At 39.1% G+C, this 20587-nt stretch overlaps 3 protein-coding genes across 8 annotated transcripts in view; 2 read left to right on the top strand and 1 right to left on the bottom strand.

The window, feature by feature from the left end:
• The first annotated feature begins 93 nt into the window (after positions 1-93).
• On the top strand, positions 94-11288 carry LOC113684213 (beta-secretase 2). The gene is made up of 19 exons (XM_027201549.2): positions 94-901; positions 1098-1151; positions 1615-1660; positions 2241-2335; positions 2760-2832; positions 3375-3431; positions 3870-3934; positions 4354-4425; positions 4802-4906; positions 6115-6178; positions 6351-6412; positions 6959-7055; positions 7422-7476; positions 8050-8201; positions 8628-8660; positions 9101-9233; positions 9630-9667; positions 9825-9938; positions 10414-11288. Exons 1-19 carry the CDS (start codon positions 686-688, stop codon positions 10590-10592), a joined length of 1710 nt encoding a protein of 569 aa, XP_027057350.2. The 5' UTR covers positions 94-685; the 3' UTR covers positions 10593-11288.
• Positions 10920-19617, bottom strand: LOC113684222 (deoxyribonuclease TATDN1). 2 transcript variants are annotated; one of them, XM_089183535.1, is made up of 13 exons: positions 19366-19617; positions 19225-19245; positions 18135-18179; positions 17717-17766; positions 17493-17556; positions 16665-16814; positions 15669-15711; positions 14923-15008; positions 14145-14185; positions 12831-12907; positions 12555-12625; positions 12055-12187; positions 10920-11631 (listed from the first exon to the last, which is right to left on the bottom strand). In XM_089183535.1, the coding sequence occupies exons 1-13, from the start codon at positions 19403-19405 to the stop codon at positions 11535-11537; spliced, it is 918 nt and encodes a 305-aa protein (XP_089039661.1). In that variant the 5' UTR covers positions 19406-19617; the 3' UTR covers positions 10920-11534. The 2 variants fall into 2 exon arrangements, with proteins under 2 accessions (XP_089039661.1, XP_089039662.1); XM_089183536.1 differs by lacking the exons at positions 18135-18179; positions 19225-19245; positions 19366-19617 and adding an exon at positions 18204-18303.
• The window catches only part of LOC113684214 (plexin domain-containing protein 2), a 14785-nt gene continuing 13324 nt past the window's right edge, over positions 19127-20587 (top strand). For 2 of the 5 annotated variants that reach the window (XM_089183534.1, XM_089183531.1), the window contains exons 1-2: positions 19423-19550; positions 20076-20200. In XM_089183534.1, coding sequence (XP_089039660.1) covers positions 20134-20200 — 67 coding nt within the window. In that variant the 5' untranslated portion in view covers positions 19423-19550; positions 20076-20133. Of the gene's footprint in view, positions 19551-20065; positions 20201-20587 lie in introns of all 5 variants that reach the window. The other 3 variants (XM_027201550.2, XM_089183533.1, XM_089183532.1) reach the window with 3 other exon arrangements.

Here is a 20587-nt window from a genome sequence, read left to right as displayed (position 1 = left end):
TGTCGCGTCTGATTGGCTGAAAGAGTAGCGCAAGTTTTCTAGACCAATCACAGAGCAAAGTAAAGTAAAAACGATGCAGTCCCAAATTACTTTGGACACTTAACTGAATATCGCTTCTGAACTGATGATAAGTTGGAGTTAAGTTGTAGCATTTGCACAAGGTGACTCTACATTCAGCGTATTATCTATCATTTGGAGGACCGGTTTTCGCAGAGGGAGGAAAACCAAAAAATTCTGAGGAAAACTCTCGGAGCAAGAACGAAGAAACAAGAAAAAAAGTTAACCCGTGTATGTCATCAGTATTGCGAAATCGAACTCAGGCTTCAGCGACGGGAGACAAGCAGTTTCAAGATTGCGATACTTCTGCTCTACTAATTGTGTTTTAATTTGATTAGTAAATCACCTCTTCTTTGTTCACTGAAGGTTTTTGCCTCGTCAATACGATCAACAAGAAGTAATTCAGACGTAGAATTTGTTTTATCACAGAGCTGTCAAAACTTACAGGTGTTCTTTTCAATGACGACACGCCTGAATTCACCCGGTTGTTCACTCTTTGCTGGCGAGAGTGCTCAAAATAACTTTTTCGCAAAGCAGGGGAGGATTATTGAACTTCCTTTTACCTTTCGTTGCGGAGTTTGATGGCCTTTTGATCCTCTTCGATGTCTAAGTACGTGGGTTTGCGGTTATGTTCGTTCGATGGATGGTTTTGGTATTTCTCCTTTTTCCCTTAGCATCGAGCGCGTCGGCTCCGCCGAAATTTGAACATAAAAAGTCCACGATGCTGTCATTTGATTTACGTCGGAAAACCAAACATCACAGACATAGAAATACGACTGCAGTAACTGCAACGCCTGCACCAACAGCAGACAGCGATCAAGAGGAAATGGAATTTACACTTCGCGTATGTTGTATTATAATTGTTTGTTATTTTTTTAGTGATTTGCGTGAACATGTAATGCAACACCCAAACGCGCTTAACACTAATTTTCTACTCTATATCAGCTTTATTTTCGTTTGAAAGCTTTAGATTTGACTGGCTTCTTGCAAAGGTATTTCTATCAGCGTTTTCACATTTTTTTTTGTTTATTTTCCCATAGAGCACCTCCTATGCTTATGTTATCGAGTTGGATCTAGGCACACCCCCTCAACGGGTAATTGTATTTGTTCATCATGAGAATGCAAATAAAATGTGAACTTGTTTAAATCGTTATCGATAGATAATGAGATATGTTGTTTAACAGAGTAACTGGTCACAAGAGAAGGGAAAGCTAGCTGCTGAATAACTTAAAGGCGGAAAGACTTTGGTCAGTCGAGGAGCGTACCGGACCCATAAGGGCAGATCAAGCGGAGGGGGGGGGGGGGGTTTCAAGCTATGATCACCGCACATTTCACATAACTTTAGCTCTGCAAGTCTGTTTTCCAAACGAGCAGTGTTTCCCAGTTTAAACTTTTCTTTCCTCTCGTTGCCTTTCTGTTTAACAATGTACTTAAACGTGATCTTTTTCGCTTTATAAAATTGGAGGGAACATTCTCACGCCTAAATCGAGTTCAATCCACGAATCTGACTTATTTAAACAAAGGCCTAGCTAATTTTCCCATTCCATTACTTTAAAGCTGGAGTTTTTGATTGATACTGGTTCCTCCAACATGGCTATTGCAGGTAAGAGTTTATCTGAAACATGATGAAAAGGATCTCCGAGAGTTGATCATTTCTTTAGCGAGTGAACGAAGTGAGATACTGTTTAACATTAATCTAAAATACGGCCGCCTCGTGAAGACCGCTGAAAATATTTTCCGACTTTTAAAGTGCTTACATCAATTCTATTGGTCTGTTTAATCTACTAGCTGCGTATTTTCAGCCTTACGAAGAGGAAACCTTAATCAAAGAGATTGTGGCTAGGGCAATGTCAAATTCTGAGCAACTCGTACCCACCCCTCCCCTAACCCAACACTAACCCTTACTTGTTATCGATTGACTGTTGCTGTATTAGGGGAGGGGTAGATGAGCAGTTTTTCAAATACATACATTGATCCGTGTGGCCTTATAGCTGAGATTTTTCAAACAGGTGGTCACCCAAAGGTGTAGGAGCACGAAACAAAGATGTCACGCCCTGCACTTCACACCTTTGCCCGGAAATTTGAGTGCCTGCACTTCAGACATTAGTTATAATATGATAAAGGTAAAAAGATAAAATAAAAAATAATTCAAACTGTGTCTTCTTTGTGTCTCACTTCTGAAGGCCCAGAATGTCAAGATGAAATGGACCATAAGTGTCAAATAGAGACTTTCTATCATCCAGAGAAGTCCAATACATCGGTAGATCAACATATTCCAGTGAGTGCTTTTCATATTTCATCTTAGAGCTGAAATTTTGAAATACCGTTCAGAGTAAAATTAAGGAACAGTCAATTTTCATCGCTTGGGGGTGGGGTGAGTTAGGGAGGGGGAAAGTCGAGGATTTTCACGGGATCCGCGCCATGACTTTCAGGGGGAACAGAGGGGGAATCAGTCGTCGTCAACAGAGTGTAAAGAGAGGACTATAGACAATTATAAGGGGGGGGAGGATCATTGAAATATTACAGAGTCTCAGGGTGGGAGTAAATAAATTTCATCGTGACACAACCAAAAGGATAACTGGTTTCTTATTCCAAGGGATTTTGTTGAGTGCTTAACGGTCGATCATGTATGAAAGATCATACAGGTGACAAACCTTTGGCTGGTTTCTTTCTGAATTACGATATTTTTTCTTATTCTGCAGATCGAAACAGAGTACGGTAAAGGGGCGTGGTCAGGGGATATTTATCTCGATGTCGTGGCCTTCCCAGGTGAAGGTAAGATGAATCTGATGCCTATCAATTTAAAAACCACAGGGTAAAAGGATTTTTTTATATATGTGGTGTGTATTGTGAATCCAGCCGCTACAGAATCTTTCACATCTCTACTTCTTGATTTTCGGCTTAACTTGTGTCACAAAAAAGTTCAGCAACGAGGCTTTTCCGCATCAGTGATGCTTGTGTTAAAGAAAAACGGGAACAATGTCAGTATCTAAGCACCTGTGCACCCACCCCTCCCCTGGCTGACCCGACAACAGTCGACTGAAAACAACTCAGGATAAATGTTGGGTTAAGGGAGGGGCAGGTGCGGATTTGTTCAAACCAATTCTTTTTCTTAGCCACCGTTATTTCCATGCTGTTCTTTATTGTTGTGTAAATCATTTCAGCAGGTCGGGTATGCGTCATTCAAGGAGAGAGGGAGGGGAGGGAGAGAGGGTTGAAAAATAAAATAGACTGGTGATGAGCTTGTAAGATTAACATGACATAAAATAGGTGTTCAGTGTTTAAAGAGATTCTTTTCCCATTTTTGAATCCTTTAGGTCCGAGGACGAAAGCAGAATTTGCGGTCATAAGGCACGAAAAAGACTTCTTCCTCAGTAAGATGGAATTGAAGTAACAGTTTTAAAAATTTGTTTTGTAAAACAATATATTTGCTTGCAAGAACTTTAAAAAGTTTATGCGAGCAAATGTGTTTGCTTGCACTTTGCAATAATTTATGCGACGGTCGTTAACGTACCTTTTTAGTCCTCGAAGTGACTGGCATCTAATCTTTCCTTACAGTATCACCTCTCAGTGTAAACTTTTTTATGACTGTAAACGGTTAAATTTGTCAAGTTTTACACTTAACAGTCAACCCGACCCATTGAGACCCTCTGAAATGTTCTTAAATCACAACGAAAACCTGCAGGTCAACAGGCGTTTCCATCTCGATAAATTCTCTTGGTATTCCTCTGACACTGAAACAGACGATGTTGAAGAGATTTCAAAACTTACTACCTCTTCGACTTACTTCGTTTTTCACCTCATCAATGCAGGAAATTCCATAAATGAGGGGATTCTTGGCCTGGCGTATAAAACCCTGGCGACTGATGATGTACAGGTACTTATTAGTTATCACCATTGTAAATAATTGCTTTTCAAAAAATTTCTGCTTTAGAGCTTTTGCTTGCAAGCTAAACTCTAAAGCAGGATTATAAAGTTTATCTTTCTACCTTAACGGATGGATCTACGTATTCGGATTGTGTGACGATGAACTTTATCTGCCCCCCCCCATAAGGCTCTGTAACGTTCTTATGTCCCCCCCCCTCCTCATTAACAGGTTATTAACGATCTATTTTTATAGTCCCCCTTTATACTCTGTTGGCGAACGCCGAACCCACCTCCGTTTTCGCTGGAAACCATGAGATCCCCCAAAATCCCCCTTCCCTCCCCCTCCCCCCCCCAACCCGTTTCAGGCGATAAATAATAATGACTATTTCCCAACTGAGGCAAAAGTTTTCATTCACATTTTTCTCGTAGCCATTGTACGATCAGCTCGTCCAGGATAACAAAGTTCCAAATGTATTCACTCTAGGGCTGTGTAATGGAATGGTGAGCGAATTTGACCTCTATATTTTATCTGTAATTTTTTGAGTAGGCCAATCTACATAGCTTGGTTAGATTAGTCGTAATCGTTTCAGAAGGCGCCCAAATATTTCCGATGGGTTCCGACGAGTTACAGCACAACCTCGTCCTTAGTTCTCTCCCAATATATTTCAGAGGTTTTGAGGAAAATTGGATTATTTGTGCAATCTTCTCCGTCTTTTATTGATCTGAGTTGATTTGATTTCATGTCTGTTTTTCAAATATATGTTTCTTTGACATTAATTGACTGTAAATATGAGCTGGTGTAGCATGAACAGTTTCGTTGTGTGGGTGTTCATGCCGAGAGGTATCACTAAAAAATGAACATTTCATTTTTCCAAAGGGTAAAATCTGGCTGGACGCTCCAGAACCGTCGGCGTATCGCGGGCCTATTCACTACACGAGCATTAATCAAGAGACCTGGTACAGCGTTTCCATGACAGGCATTGTAAGTGAGTCTATCGTTATGTATGACAACCTGACGAATGTAAAGTCAGAAGAAACCGATTGTTTAAAAAGACCATGTCTATCATTTTTTACTTGTTCTCCTTGTGCTGGACATGGTTTTCTTAGGTAATTAAGTTTTATCAACAGAGTTGACAACGTAGATTAACGATTGCAAAGAGTTTAAAGGCTGACGTTTCAGCGTTAGCCTCTGATGAAGGGCTAACGCTCGAAACGTCAGCCTTTAAATTCTTTACGTGGCCAACTGACGTTATCAACTCAGTTGATAATACTAAATTACCCTGTTATACTCTCCCGCCAACGCAGTACCACAATTTCTCTAAAAACTTACCCCATGGCTTTCCTTGCTCATGTCTACCTAACTCGAACGTACAAACGTACAAGCGAGCCTTCATTACAGCGCTTTTTAATTGTATTGAGAGTCGAAAAACCAAAAACAAATTAATTCCAGCGACCAATCAGAGCCTAGGTTTATATTATCATTAGACAATGAGGACTCAAATTAAAAACAAGCAAACTGCCTGAAGCGCGGGAAAAACGCGAGCGACCGAGTCGTAAGTGGTTTAAGTTTTGCTTTTGATTGGTCGAGAGAGTGAACCAATCATAGAGCAAAGGAATAAAACCAAAGCAATCCCGGATTACTTTCTACATTACTTGGTAACGTATAACGCTTCTTCATTGTTTCTTTCTATTCACGTGTCATTCCTGAACGATGATATTTTGGAGAACTTGTTAGGTTTTTTTTCAGGAAGACGCATGACCAGAGGAAATCTTACAGAGAAATACTACGATTTCCAGTTGAGTGAAACGCGACAGAAGTTTGGCGACCACGTTTTGATGTTAAAATCTTGTTGTTGTCAGGAGCAACCGGCTCTGTTTCCTATGGCAACGTGTCGTTTGACCGCTTTTAGCGAGCTTTCACGTTCGACGGTTGGGGACGGACGATTTTTGAGATTCGGTCACTACTGGAAATAAGGAAGATCGCCTTTAGACAAAACCGTAATTTTTACCGTCAAAGCCCCGTTACCAAACTTATCTGCGCCTCACTCAACTGATAATCGTAGTATCATTGCTTATTTTATTATGAACTCTTAAACGCGAACAACAAGAAAGTGCAGGTCTTGCTGCCCTTATCCACTTGGCCGCAGAACCAGACAGCTGATTTGTACGGCTCTTATATTCATCTTTCAGGATGTTGCTGGCAATAGTTTAGGTTTTTTACCCCCTAGTTTCTCAGCCGCCATTGTTGACAGTGGTAAGTATTTCCATGGTGCACATGCACATTTTGTTTTCAGTGAAAGATTTCCCCTTTAATTAACACTTTTGGGAGCACTGCGGAGATGTTCGTGGGCTCGCTTACTCGTTGCTTGATGTGGGGGCATGCTACTGATTCTGCTCAATCAAAAAAAAAATTTTCTTTTTCTAAGGCACAACGGATATTTTATTACAACCTGAGATTTACGCAGCAGTTATAGCACAACTAAAGGAGGTAAGAAATTGCTTGTTTTATTTTTTCGAGACAATTTTCTTACTAAATTATCCTCTGGACGATCACAACTTGCAAAAAGGGGTCAGTCCGGCATAAAGAGATCTGGTGTCCAGTCCACTCAATCTGAAACCTTTTCATTTTAGAAGTTTCTTCAAAATGGCAGCACTTAACAAAGACTGATAAGGATTCTGGGTGTAAAGGTCCAGTTGGAACCTTGGCCGAGTTAATTACGCGTTTTGTTCCTGGAAAGACACTTTATTTAAAGAGTGCGTCTCTCCAACCAGGAGTCTGAATGAGTATCTTCCTCCTCCCCCCCCCCCCCCCCCAAAGAAAAAAGGTCATGGAAAGCTATCAAATTGTTGGACAAATACCCTACCATGTTGCGGTTTTCCCTCGACTGAGCGGAGGAAAGGGGTTACTGCACGTGATCGTTGAAAGGCATCTTTCGATGCAAAGAAAGCTCCGAAAATAACGTGTTCCTTAGCTAAACTGTATTTCCTAATTGTTAATGTGTTTCTACCCTTCTTTTTTCCTTTGTCTTGCCAGCGTGGTCCTCCTGTTGATGAACGCTTCTGGAAGAGCTACTGTGTCGACACAGATCCCTACCAGTGGCCTTACATTACTATTTACCTAAAAGATATGAGTAAGTAAAGAATACTTCTTCCCTGTACCAGATTTGCCTTTTTTTAAAATAAGGCAGCTTCATGTCAGCTTCTCCATCGCTCTATTTCATAATTATTAGGATTATAAGTCGTTTAGTCGAACTAGAGATTACAAATTGCTTCCAGAGCACCTTCTTAAGATAACGAAATTTTCTGGCGTTCCTGCTTTTTCTTAAACATAGTGCTTAAGCCGACTTAATCCGGCATTTTCTCTGCTCTTAGAGCGTGTTGCAAAAAAATTCCTGCCTGGTTTCGATGGTAACTTTAAGCGTTTAATTAATTATCGATGTGGTTTTTCTTAGTCGTCTCACTATTTTCGAAGTTAACCTTGTTATCATTTTTTGTAGTTGGAGGCTCATTCGGACTGACCGTTCTTGGAAAGCATTATGTCAGAAAACAGGAGTAAGTCATTGTGTAATGTCATTAACAAATTATGAATACTTAGAATTCTTATAGCAGTTATAAGTTTTTTTGAATCTCTGTTTCAGTTTCAAAATGCATAAAATAGGAAAAGGTGTTGGGGATTACATCGAGTACGAAAATGTTTTACTAATCTTCTCGTAAAATTGCAGTGTTTTTCCCATTACTGCATGCGCTTCAGACATTCATGTTTGAGAGGGAGAGTTTGTGAGTCCGACGCCATTGACGGCTATAGAGTCGTGTGTGTACCTTAATGCATGTATGTCTACTGATTCTTGAATATATTGGACTTACAACTGAGCACCAGATGTTGTCCCAAATTCCGTTCATTTCATTTTGCATTGTGACACTCTATGATTGGTCTGGAAAACTTGCGCCACTTTCGCAACCAATCAGATACAAAATTAAAACCAACTGCAAGTCACTCGCGTTTCTCGCGTTTTACTCCTACTGCGTGTTGACTCCGAGCTCTTTGCGGTTTTATACTTGTTGTGATTGGCTGTTGAGTACCAGGATGTAATTCTTCTTTTTTTTCCTGTTTACATCTCTCCTAAGCGAGTTTCATTGCCTCAGTATTGGTGCCAAACCATCAGGGGCTGTGTTGGGTGAAGTTGTCATGGAGGGGAACGTAGTAGTGTTTGATCGAGCCAATCAGAGGATTGGATTTGCACCAAGTAACATGTCCCATCCTGACGTTGGACAATGTGGTAAGAGAGGGCCTGGTAAAGGTTTTTATTGGTATAGGAGTGTAATTCTAGTTGGTTGCTCGAGACTTTTACAACCAGTAGCAAATTAATTGAGACATTTCAGGCTTTTCTTTCCTTCTTGAAGTGGCGTTAGATTTCTGCAGGGTGCCTCTGACCACAAGAAGATATGATAGAAAATCTCAAACAAAACCTATAGATTTAAAGGGTCTCCAAAAGGTTTTCTTGTTGTTATTTTTTCAGATAAGACCTTCAATGCAATGTGTTCAAGACACGATGCCACTCGCATTTCACTTGCACTTCACTTGCATTTCACCTAATCAGTTCATTCTTCCTTCCCAATTAGGAATTCTGTAACTTACTTTATACTCACACTCTGACATTAAAGCATAATTTGCAAATTAATACCAAACATCAAATTTTTTCCAGGGAATCCTATTCGTGTAAACAACACTGTCAAAGGTAGGATCACTGTAACAAAATTGAGTGAAATTTAACGTTTAAAAGAAGCTCTTGGACGCGATCACCAGGGTATAAGTAGTATCATCATAACGGCAGAAGTACCTACCCCTCCCAGTTGACTGTTGTTGGGTATAGGGGAGGGGTAGGTGCGCAGTTACCCAGATACTCATTTTAGTCCGAATTATATGCAATTTCTGTAAGAATTTTCACGTCCAGTCGTCGTTTTAGTTGTCCATGGGTTGGTGGGCTACTTTAGAAATCGACCATTTTAGTCACTAGTGCCTTGCGGTTGTTGCAGATTGATTTGGGGATTGTTCTCTGGTTATCCAGGTTGAGGTGTTCGGGCTTCAAATTACTCCACCAAGTTTTGGTAGCCATTTTACCCTTGCAACTTATATGTTTTTAGATGAACTCTACATTCACATTTTTTCTGCTTCTAGGGCGTCTTCACAAGTATTGCCGTGCTCCCAACATGCCCCAGGAGACGTGTTTTATGGGTTGCAAGCCTTGTATCGAATATGGTGGCGTGTGGTGCCCTAAGGGTCACGTGGTTGTCTGGATTAATGGAGTCAGGTAGACCAGTCAAATTTTCGTCGACATTATTTATCACGTGGGGGGAGGAGGCGGAGGGTTTTGTGTGGGGGTGGGGGGGAGGGGGAGGCTTTTGTGTGGGGGGGAGGAGTCACGAGGGAGGATCTGTCGTTGCCAACAGAGTGTAAAGGGGGAACCATAGAACACTGACTGCCAATTAAATTCCAATCGGGGGGAGGAGGGGGAATCATTGGAATTTTAAATAGCCTTATGGGGGAATCTAGTAAATTTTATCGTGACTAAACCAAAATCGTCCGGCCCCCCGAGAGGATAAATAACGACCAGTCCCTTAGTTGTACTTCAACGGCCTGTCAGAAGCCTAATTCTGATTGACAGTTATCAAATCGAAAATATCTTTTTAACTTTTTTCAATCGCAGATCTGTTCTCAGCACCAAAAGGGGCTTCTGCTGGCCAGGTAAGCTCTGATGCGTGGAAGAGGTTAAATAATCGGAATCCTTCCGAGCATAGCCTTTTTTTCCACGAAGTGCCGTCTTGGTTTTTCTGAGATGTATACAATTAAACTTTTGTAAAATTGTTCTCTGCAATATAACAACTTATTTCATACTCAACAGGAGGCCTTTTCACCTTAGATGATACGAAAGTTCAAACCTTTCTTACGGGACATGGCAGTGCCGAATTCCAGGCGTATTGTGAATCGTTTGTTCCGATGTATAAACAGTGTTCAGGTGAGCTAACCAATTGTCATATTGTCCCGCGTAACGAACTTGATTATTTTCAGCCTTATTTTAAGCCCTACCTGCTATGCAGCTCTCAGATGTACTGAATCTCTTTAGATATAACCTCGCTTTTCATGATCAATGATTTGTCGTCCATTTCAATATCACTTTTTTTCTACAAATTTTTGGTGAAAGTTGAAAATAATAACACAAGTAAAAGACATCTTTAGCTGCCGCGTCTTGTTAATATTCATGTTCTGTGTTATTTAATTCTACTAAGAGATGTCAGTTATGGAAATATAAATAGACTATTTTTTCGTATGGTTGATGAGCAAGTTCTTCAAGTTCAATTGGTGTGGGGCGACCGTGAAAGGGCGTAGTCACTTACATTTGTCTTTATTTTACTGATCATACTCATGGTTGCATAAACAGTAACTAATGACTGGGATCTTTGTTTAATTGCCTCATTTTGTTTCTATTTCAGTGGAGGGTATTTGGGTTTTGCTGATGAGCGGCACGGTTTTTTTCATCCTTTGTTTACTGTTCTTGTTCGTGAGCTGTCGAGGAAGCATTAGAGCTAAATCGATCAACAATCGTCAGAATCCGGGAAATGACGGCAAATCTCCAACACATCACAAAGAAAGATTTCCATCCAACAGATGACATCAACTCCTAACATTCGCTACAACGAATGCAAACGTTTCTATCTGAGTGAACGTTTGGAAAGAGCGGTGAAGTTCAGCTGATTAACAACACCGTTTATCAAGAATTCCGAGCTTAACATGATTAATTAAATTTTTTGAAGTAAAAAAATTGCGTCCTAAGGGTTTTTTCCCTTAGTTAGCTTTTATACCAAATTTCATATTAATATCTGAGCATGCGCAACTGTGCACCTATCCCTCTCAGTTAACCTGAACTTGTTGTCAGTTAACTGTCGTTTGGTTAGGGAGGGGAAGGTGCGGAGCTGCTCGTATATTACCATTGATCCTATTCGTTAATATTGAAAATTTATTGAGGACCTTTTGGATTTAAACAAAAACTGGTTAATCAAATTACCTTTAATATTTACTAGATTATTTCCATTTCACCAATACCATGCCTGCAAGCAGGAGTGCTTTTATATTTTCTGGTCAAGCGTACAATGAGTTTTAACGAAAGTCGTTTCTTTCAAGGTTCCAAGTGATTTGTGAAAGGAGATGTCTAGACATTTTTCAAATTCAAAAGTTTACAGCATTTTGGGTTATTTTTTCTCTAAATATTCAGTATCATTGTACATAATATTGTTATTATTGTTTTTTAATTGAATTTATCTACTCAACAACTCTTGATTGACGACCAAATACAATTTATTTGTCAGCCTGTCTGTCTGCCTGTGTGTCTATCTGCCTGTATATCCGTCTGACAGCCTGTCGGTCGGTTGGTCTGTCTGTCTGTCAAACTGTTTCTGCATTTTTTCGTCTGTATGACCGTTGGAACTCCTCTTCAAAGTTGTGGTACCCTTACAAATGCAAAGGCTGGAGTACAAATAGGAAAGCTTGAACGTGAATGTTAAGTTCTCTGCTCTCTTGATATTTTCTTCAGGCCACGAAAATAACCAAGGTCCTGCTATCTAAAAAACAAATTCATTGTATTCTCGTAGACGGTTTCAGCGAGTGACTGAACATCTTCACCTCGGCATCCCGCCACAACCTCTAACACTTGTCTAAAAAAAAGCAGAGACAAGGAGAAAACAGCTTAGGGTTAAAGCAAGAACACGACGACGACATTTTAAATCAAAATGAAAGAGAATTTGGGAAAAGAACGCTTCTTGATTGTAGAGGCAAATGGGAAAATTTCGTAGAAGTTTTTGATAAAGCTCAAAACGAAATGTCAAATAAGCAGGATGCCCATGTTTAAATAAGCGTTGTGTTTGAATAGCCTCGAGTTTTTCTTTGCCCTACCTCGATTTCCTTTTCCAGATTGTTACGTTTCAATCTTTTTGCATATTTCACGTGACATTTTTCCCCAGTTTCCTTTGAAAGTTTTGCGCGGGAAATTAGCGCGCGGCCGGCTCTTTTGATTCACTTGCGCATGCTCCTGTGGTGTATTTGTATTGTTGGCTTAAGGTGCCCGATGGGATACTTACACAATGTTCGCAGGCTCATTACGACCTTTCACGCACTGTCCTGCCTGCCATTTCTCCTTTTTCCTGCTCTCAAACTTTGTTTTAACGTGTTTAAAGCCAGCATGTGTGGGACGGATATCACACCAAGGCGCATCTAAACAGTGTTGAAGAGGGAAGTGTTATTTACGGTCAATTATGGAACGCATTCACGGAAGGAAATTAACCGTTTCTGACAAAATACCTCTTCTCATGGGACTCCTTTGTTTAAAGGGCCTTGGAACCGAATCGTAAGAAGTGCCCTATTACCATTTGTATCTGTAACCTCCCTTGGTAGGACACCTCTACTGAGGCATTGGTTTTAAAATTGGGATCAATGTCGGTATCTGGGCTACTATGCACCTTCCCCTCCCCTAACCCAACATTAGCCTTAACTTGTTATCGGTTGACTATTGATGGTTTAGGGGAGGGGTAGGTGCGTAGTTGCTCAGATCCTGACATTGATCTGTAAATCTTGTTCTAACCTGTTTCAAGAAGTAATCTTTCTGAAGGAATTGACTTCATGACTTCGATATTTTCGTCTGTCTTTAACGAGCTACAGAAAGAAAAAGAAAATAGTGATTTCAAGACAAAGGATTAGGTCATCTTCGCTCTTGCTGGGGAACATAGGGCGTTGGACCTCAACCCCCTGGGGATGATTTCAAGCCAAAGGCATTGGAAATATTCACCCGAACGAAAATCTAGCTCTTAAAATTCCACATGTTTAAAATGTTACCGATAATTCTGCCGAGAGAACGTACCAACCCGTGATACCGATATATAATCCCTGGTCTAGATAATCAGATGCTTCTTCCTTGGTTCCAGTGAAGCAGTGAGCCTGAAAAAAAAATTTAACGTACGTCTCGATGGTTCGTTCTACGAAAGTATAAATGAAATTTTGGCTGTAAAACTGTTCAAGTTGAGCGTATTCCGTGACGACTAAGACAAACAACTCACAACGAATTCTACAACCATTAACGCCTTATCTCCCACGATCTACTTGATAATTCTCCCTACCCCCTACCACACATTTCTTTGTAAATAAGTTACGAGAATTTGGTGTTAAATCATGGTAACTTTACCTAAAAATTTTGAATGTTCTCATTACCTGCTTTCTGGATAATGCACGGATATTATGGGGAGAAGCTACAAATTAATCATTTCTGGGAGTTAACCCTTTCACTCCCACAAGTGACCAAGGCAGAATTTCTCCTTACAATATCAATACAATATCAAGCAGGCAGGTGATGAGAATAGAGAAGAATCTCAATTATGGGATTATTAGTTGATCCAATACCAAATTCTCTGAACTAACATCATAAGAATTGTATGGCAGATAGTAAGGAGAATTACTAATTAGATCTTGGGAGTGAAAGGGTTAAGGGGTTAACAGAAGTTTGCATCAATATAGGAGACTGACAAACTCGTACTTAATCCGGTTTCTCCCGAGGGGTGGGATGCTATCTCAAAGCAGGTATGCCCCCTCTTCCTCCCTCCCCCCCCCCCCCAACCACAATCCTATTCTTTCCCCAGGCTTCCCTGACAATTCACTGATACCCAGTTACACTCCTTGGGGACGAGTGGCGTGATAATTATTTATCACTTGGGGTGGGTGGAGGATTTTGAGGGGTATCACATGGTTTTCAGCGGTACGGTGTAGGATCAGTCGTCGCTAGAGTATAAAAGGGGGTCTATAGAAAATCAACTTAATGACCGATCCCTAAGAGTAAAGCGACCAGACCAAGAACCAATAACGTCTTGACCCAGACCTTTCGATCTAGACCCCAGGTCACCTCGTTCGTACGTACAGCTAGGTCCACAAGTTTAGAAGTGGATTCCAAAAATAGAAAAAATGTCAGTCAATAAACAGAAACAGTGAATTTGTGATGTAAGCGCAATCACCATTAACATAACCACACGGCTACGCCTTCCACTAAAGAACGAATTAACGGAGATTTTGGAGATATAAATTGAAATTTCCAGAAAACTAAATGACCCCACGCCCGTTTTGCTGGCAAAATCAACTCGTACTTTAAAGATAGAATTGATTTAAGAATCTGATGACTGGGACTCACCACACCACCCACAAATCTATCTCTATTTCGTCTGATGATTTCTGCAAGAAATGTTGTAGAACACTGTTAAACAAATGATTATCAAAAGTTTTACCGCTGGTTTCGTTGACGCGTGCTGATTTTGTAAGCGACAAAACTCCACTGTATATTATTGTACTGTTCCAGCACGTTATCTGGGAAAGACGTTCTGTCCCAGCCAATGGAAAAGGCGAAGGAAAACAAAAATCTTCGAGGTATTTTAGACCAGAAAAGATTGGAAAAATCTTGCAAAGAAAAAAAAACAAAAATTGCGTTTCATTGTTTCTACGTCAAAAAGATTCTAATACGTTCTATGTTAATAATTTCCTGGTTTAAATTTTTAAATTTAATGATGGACATTGATCCCAACATTTCAATGTAGTTGACTCGGAAAAAGCAAGGTGGCAGCTAAAGAGATACTTCATTATAGACTGACAGGTCGAAGACTACAGCTTCGAGTCTCAAAGAAATTTATCGACATGCTCAAGGTTTCTAAAGAAACTGTGGTGCTGCGTCGGTGGGAGAGTATAACAAGGTAATAAAGTACTATCAACTGAGTTGATAATGTGAATTGGCCACCGTAAAGAGTTTCAGAGCTGACGTTTCCAGCGTTAGCCCTTCTCAATTGCTCGAAACGTCAGCTTTTAAACTCTTTACGGTGGGCCAATTTACGTTATCAACTCAGTTAAAAATACTAAATTACCCTATTTGTGAGAAAGTGATCTTTCCACACGCACAAGACAAAAACTGATCTGCCTACCAATGAAATCTTGATGTGCACTTCTTGAATGTAGAAACATAGGTAGCTTGGTTTCTTCAGCTAAGTGAAACTGTTTCTCAAAATATCTGTAAAGAATAACCAAAATCTAACATGAGCGGTGTTTTCATACATTAAAACACTGTTTCTTGGTGAAGTTACAATACATCATTAGGCGGACGGAACCTGTCCTGGCTTTCAAACAGTCCGCAAAACATGAGCGTATCATGACCAGCAGCATAACAAAGTTTTTTTTGATTTTGTGCCGCAAAACCAAAACTAAAGTCAGGAGAAAAGAAAATATAGTGAATATCCAATGAAAACGTAAAGTAAAAACAAGCGAACCACCTAAAGCGCGGGAAAACGCGCCAACCAACTCGTCATTGCTGTTTGTTATGCACCTGATTGGCTTAGAGACTTGCTCGAGTTTTCTGGACCAGTCACAGAGCTGATTTAACACTTTTGACACTCAATTGAAAACTGCTCAGATTCGAATGGCCAATCAGAACATAGGAAAACATCACAAGGATTCGATGAGAACTCAAGGTAAAATTAAGCAAACCGCATAAGCGCGGGAAATAGCGCATGCACAAGTCGTAGTTGACTTAAGCTTTTAATCTGATTGATTGGTCGAGAATATGGTGTGAGTTTTCTAAAGCAACCAAAGAGCGCATTTAAATGCAATCACATATTACAGACTCCTTCATATCTAATATCCACACCAAATTTTACATCATTACTTTACTTACTTTAACTGAACTTCTTTTGGACAAAAATGGATCCTGTCATAATCTGGAATATCAACAAAAGTCGCTCTTTGTTATTTAAACATTCTAAGACGAGTTGAACTGGCACATCATGAGTCTTCTAGATACTGACATTCTTTGGTTGACTGCTTTAACCCTGTACAGCCTACCATCAAAATGCATATTTTCCTTTCTGTTCTCTATACATTTCCTAGGGTGCTGACAAAGAGAATTTGTATAACAATCAAGAGCTTCTTTAGGTGGTGATCATTTCCTTTATTCTCGTGACCATGATGTGTGACTAAGGGGTGATATTGTAAGGAGAAATGATATGCTCGTCAGGGGTTAAAGGGTTAACCTCAAGGTTAAAAGTAATCAGAAAGTCTTAAACCTCATGGCCTTGAAGAAACCCCTATTTTAAACTCCCAAGCAAACTCACTTTTTACATCTTCCTGAAACTGGTTAGCTTCCATTAAGACACTTCTGCTTAAGGGGGTCTTCCTACAGAAGATTCAGATCAATTATCACCCCTTAAGCTTAGTTGTGTGGACCATTCTATGGCTGTCAGAATCTTTGACTGTCCTTCAGCACCTGCCATCTGTCAGTCGCTTGGATCATGTGTTTACTTTGGTCAGTTTTTATTCATTTTTCAAAATGTCTCACTGCCAATTTGCCCAACTGCTTCTGTCTCTGAATGTCTGCTTGTCTTTCTGTCACTATCTGAAGCTAATTTGGTTTTATAACTCAAGTCCATAACCATAATGGGTTCTAAAGAAGACATTTTTAAGGGTTAGCCCTTCATCTGTCTGTCTGTTTGACTTTGACTGTCTTTAAACCTATCAGCTTCTCATCAGGTGGTGTTCTGCCTACATGTTGGTCTCTAAGGGTGACCACTAACAACTTCTATTTCCAAACCTCTCTCAGCACAACTCCCCTCATTTACGTTGAACTGAACATATAACAGAGTGTTTAGCTACACGTAACAAGAAATATACTTGCCCAGGCCACATTCCCCAACGGCAACAACTTTTCCTTTATTTTCCTGTGCTACTGCAATCAACTGCTGCAGGTAGTCAGTAGGGTCTTGGCCATCCTGATCAAATTCACTGCATCGAGTTGGGTGACACCCAACTGTAGAGTGAAAAAATTCTACAGAAAATGGCAAGAAATCAAATGAAAATAACTGTTCAATGTATGAAACCTAGATTAAATAAAAATCTTCCTTATCCACAAAAACCCATTCCTGTTTTGTGTTCATCTAAGGAGGTTTAACCTTTTAACTCTTTAACTCCCAAGGTCTTGTTGTCATAAACTGTTAATAACATAATACATTGCAAAATGCACCAATCAGAACTGTTGAAAAACAACTAATCACAGCAGAGCATCATGCTTTATAAGATCACGCATGACCAGTCAACCTCATCGCCTGAAGAAGACCAACAGTATGCAGTTGAAACGTTGCAATCTACATCACACATGACTACATCATGAGACAAACGAAAAACTTAGCTTTTATTGTTATTCACCACGATGAATAACCACAACCTTTTCTATGAAATTAAATTAAAAGTTAATCACTTCTGGGGTTTGAGGGACAAACCCTGAAAGTGATCAACAAAAGAATTCTCCTTACAGTAGTTTAAGATCATGAGAATAAGGGAAATGATCACTGACCTGAGAAGCTTTGATCGTTAAACAAATTCTCCTTGTCATTGCCAAAGAAAATGGATAGAAAAGAGTTTGGAGAATTTGGTTACTGATGCTAGGGTGTAAAGGATTAATGGAAAAATAGTTACAAAAGTGCAGAATTGTAGCTCTGATTATTACCCTTTGTTTGTGCAAGCTCCAGTGCATTGTGACTCTCAGATAAATTTCCTGCTGTAATTATCATCTGAAACAGAAAGTAGACAAAGCTAATTCTTAAATAAAATTTTATTTTTTTGATTTTTTGAAATATTTTTGGCAAGACTTCATTTCAGAATATATGCCCTCGAGAGCTGAATGTTTCACTGTCTTGGATATATTTATTTAATTCGTAACATATTTCTTACCTTTTGCACACCAGTATCAGATGCCCTCTTAAGTACCTCTGTAAAATCATCTGCGAAAAAAGCGTGGACATCAGTGGGGTGGTAATCTAACAGTAATCTGTATCAAAGACCTTTCCTTTTTACTAAATCCTAAGATCAGTTTTAAATTCTCAAAACTGAGAGCCACGCATTTCCTTAAATTGCAACGAGAAAATTTAGTGTCACAAGTTTGCATGAAAATGTATTGAAATTGTGAGAAAAAAATCAACTCAAATCACTTCTTTGGGTTGAGGGGTTCATGCATGAGTAAAAACTCTCTCCAAAATACTAAACAACTAAACATGTAGAAGCCTCCTCACAAAGAATGCCGTAACAAATGATGTATATTAACAGATTCACCAATAATTAACAGACATCAAAAAAATTCTCTTAGACTTGCCTGCATGAGCTTGCTTTCCATGATAAATTCCTTTAAACATTAGATCTAGAAAAATTGTAAGGTACATACTTAGAAAATATTATACTCTCACTCTTCCAAAGATCTGATTGTTAATTCTACTCTCAAGCAGCTACACATTTGCTTGTAAATTTTTTAGGGGAATTTGGTACTAGATCAAGATAACAATTTCTATCCATTAAGATTGAGAATTCTTATTACTTGTTTTATGGATAGTGTATGAGTAAATAGAGGGAGAAGTTACATGTTTATCACTTCAGGGAGTGAAAGGGTTAAAATCACAGAGATGGATTATCAACTTAAGTTATACAAAACAAGTTAAACTACTCTAAGAAACAATTTCCATTGAAAGATATTTCTCCTCCGAACAAGTTTTGTTCCCCATTGTTCCTTCCCAATCCCTTAGTATAGACACCCTGTGTGCACAACCATAAAATATAGGGGTACCTCATTTCTAATGATCTGAATTTGGTACCTCAACCCTTTAACTCCCAAGATCGGATTGTTAATTCTCCCCTCTAGTTCCAACACATTTCCTTCTAAATTGGTTTGGAGAATTTGGTGTTAGATTAAGAAAAACAACTTCTACATGATAAGTTTAAGTATTCTCATTAACTGTTTGCTAGATAGTGTATGGATATTATTGAGAGAAGTTGCCTCTCAATCACTTCTGGGATTTTAAGAGTTAAAATACACTACAATTACCTATTGTGAATTTTATTAATACTATTACTATTATCATCTATAACTTTAACTTTCTGTGTGACTTCCAGATCTCCTGTTCCATTTGGGTGACATTCCACATGATGCCAATCTCATTACAACACTTCACTCACTCCCACCCCCTCCCCCAGGGGTTGGGAACAAGGAAAAGAAAAACGAACTTCCCTGCAAGCTGAAGGGGAAGGTGGAAGAGGAACGTGAAGTTAAAAGACAGGGAACCCTTTAAATAAACCTGAAAAAACTTGAACACGTACAGCAGCCTTTTTTTTAAACATGACGGATAATATCCAAATACTAAATGATATTCATGGCTTTAAAATATCAGCTCAGCGAAGGGGGCAAATCTTACCTGTTAAATTAACTCCGATGTCTTTTAGGGGGAATTGTTAATAAAAACAGAATATGATTATATTGAATCATCATTCTATATCGAAGATCACTTAGTATGCTGTATGAAGAGAAAAACAATTTTCAAGTAAACTCAACAAACCAATGAACCGGAGCGACGCGGCCGCCATCTTGGGAATCATGGATACAGTCTAATTGTATTACATAACAAAACATTGTCTTGATATTACTGCTGACCGTTAGATTGTGTAACTCTTATTTCATTTCCATCTAGAAGGTGACAGAGTGAACTGAACCATCACCAAGATTCAAACTTCGATCTTAAAGGTAATTTAAATTAAGGATTTTTCTTCCGATTGATGAGTACTCTAATCCTTTCTTAAAGGGTTTAGTTGACTCACATACTGCGCTATGCCAATACAAGAGAAACCTGTGTTTGTTCTCAAGATGGAAGTTCCTGGTTACCTAACATTTCTTAAATCTATGTTCTTAGCTTAGTTCCAGTACGATTTGTTTGATTTTCCAAATATTTTGTTTGTTTGTAACTTAAAGTAAACAGCGTAGACAAGCTTATTGTTTTCTTTCAAAGGATAAGGTTATTATTGCTCTTTTTCCTTGTCAAGTCCTTATCGATCAGACGAAAGGGAACTCCGAGTACTCGAAAACAAATTTTTGACAGACATTGAGGATAGTTTGCTATTTAGTATTAGAGATGCATATTTTGCGACAATAATTTCAACATACGTCGTTAGCTACTGTATTTGGTAGATCTTGGTATCAATTGACGCAAGCACTTCATAAAAATACTGAGCTTTGTTCGAATATTGAAATATTCTAAACAGTTTCTTTCAGTCGCACAACACCAGCTTGTTGACGCCATCGGGAATCTACCAGAAATAACCACTCAGCTATGAATCGTGCAGCTCTCACGCTGATTTTTGGGGTTTTACTCTCATGTTTTTACCTCGAATGTAAAGGTTAGTGCAAGAGACATTGATTTTAGGTGGAAAGATTCCGTACGTACACTTTTCTAAAAGCCTTATAATATATGTTATTTCGTAGTTGTCAAAACTTGTGATTGCTCACGTAACATCCTAAATATTTGCGTGCAATTTTTGCTACAGAGATCTATCTACTGTAAGATTGTTTTAAATTTATTTGAAATATAATTCCCGTTGTTTTTCGTTATTCGTTAAAGGAGTTTTCACCAATCATTAGTTAATTCAGGTTTGCACTGTAACTCAGGAAGTTTGCGGCAGTTAAATTTTCGTGAAATATTATGCGCAATTATGTATGCATGAACTTTGTTTTGCTTTGTCATTCTTTAAGATCTGTTGTCGTAAGAGCAGCGGCTGTTGTTTGTT

The sequence above is a fragment of the Pocillopora damicornis genome, chromosome 9, assembly GCF_964200805.1.
Source record: "Pocillopora damicornis chromosome 9, jaPocDami1.2, whole genome shotgun sequence".
Lineage (NCBI taxonomy): Eukaryota > Metazoa > Cnidaria > Anthozoa > Scleractinia > Pocilloporidae > Pocillopora > Pocillopora damicornis.
This window is presented reverse-complemented; position numbering and strand designations above follow the sequence as displayed.

Bases quoted from the DNA above. Each gene is read 5' to 3' on its own strand.
- LOC113684222 (XM_089183535.1), bottom strand. From the start codon at position 19,405: ATGATTCCCAAGATGGCGGCCGCGTCGCTCCGGTTCATTG. The intron at 12,626-12,830 runs GTACGTTCTCTC...TTCTTTCTGTAG, and splicing joins TATATCGGTATCACGGGTTG to CTCGTTAAAGACAGACGAAA. The intron at 12,188-12,554 runs GTTAGAACAAGA...AACACTGTTTAG, and splicing joins AAGATTACTTCTTGAAACAG to ATGCGCCTTGGTGTGATATC.
- LOC113684213 (XM_027201549.2), top strand. From the start codon at position 686: ATGTTCGTTCGATGGATGGTTTTGGTATTTCTCCTTTTTCCCTTAGCA. The intron at 2,336-2,759 runs GTGAGTGCTTTT...CTTATTCTGCAG, and splicing joins CGGTAGATCAACATATTCCA to ATCGAAACAGAGTACGGTAA. The intron at 6,413-6,958 runs GTAAGAAATTGC...TTGTCTTGCCAG, and splicing joins TTATAGCACAACTAAAGGAG to CGTGGTCCTCCTGTTGATGA.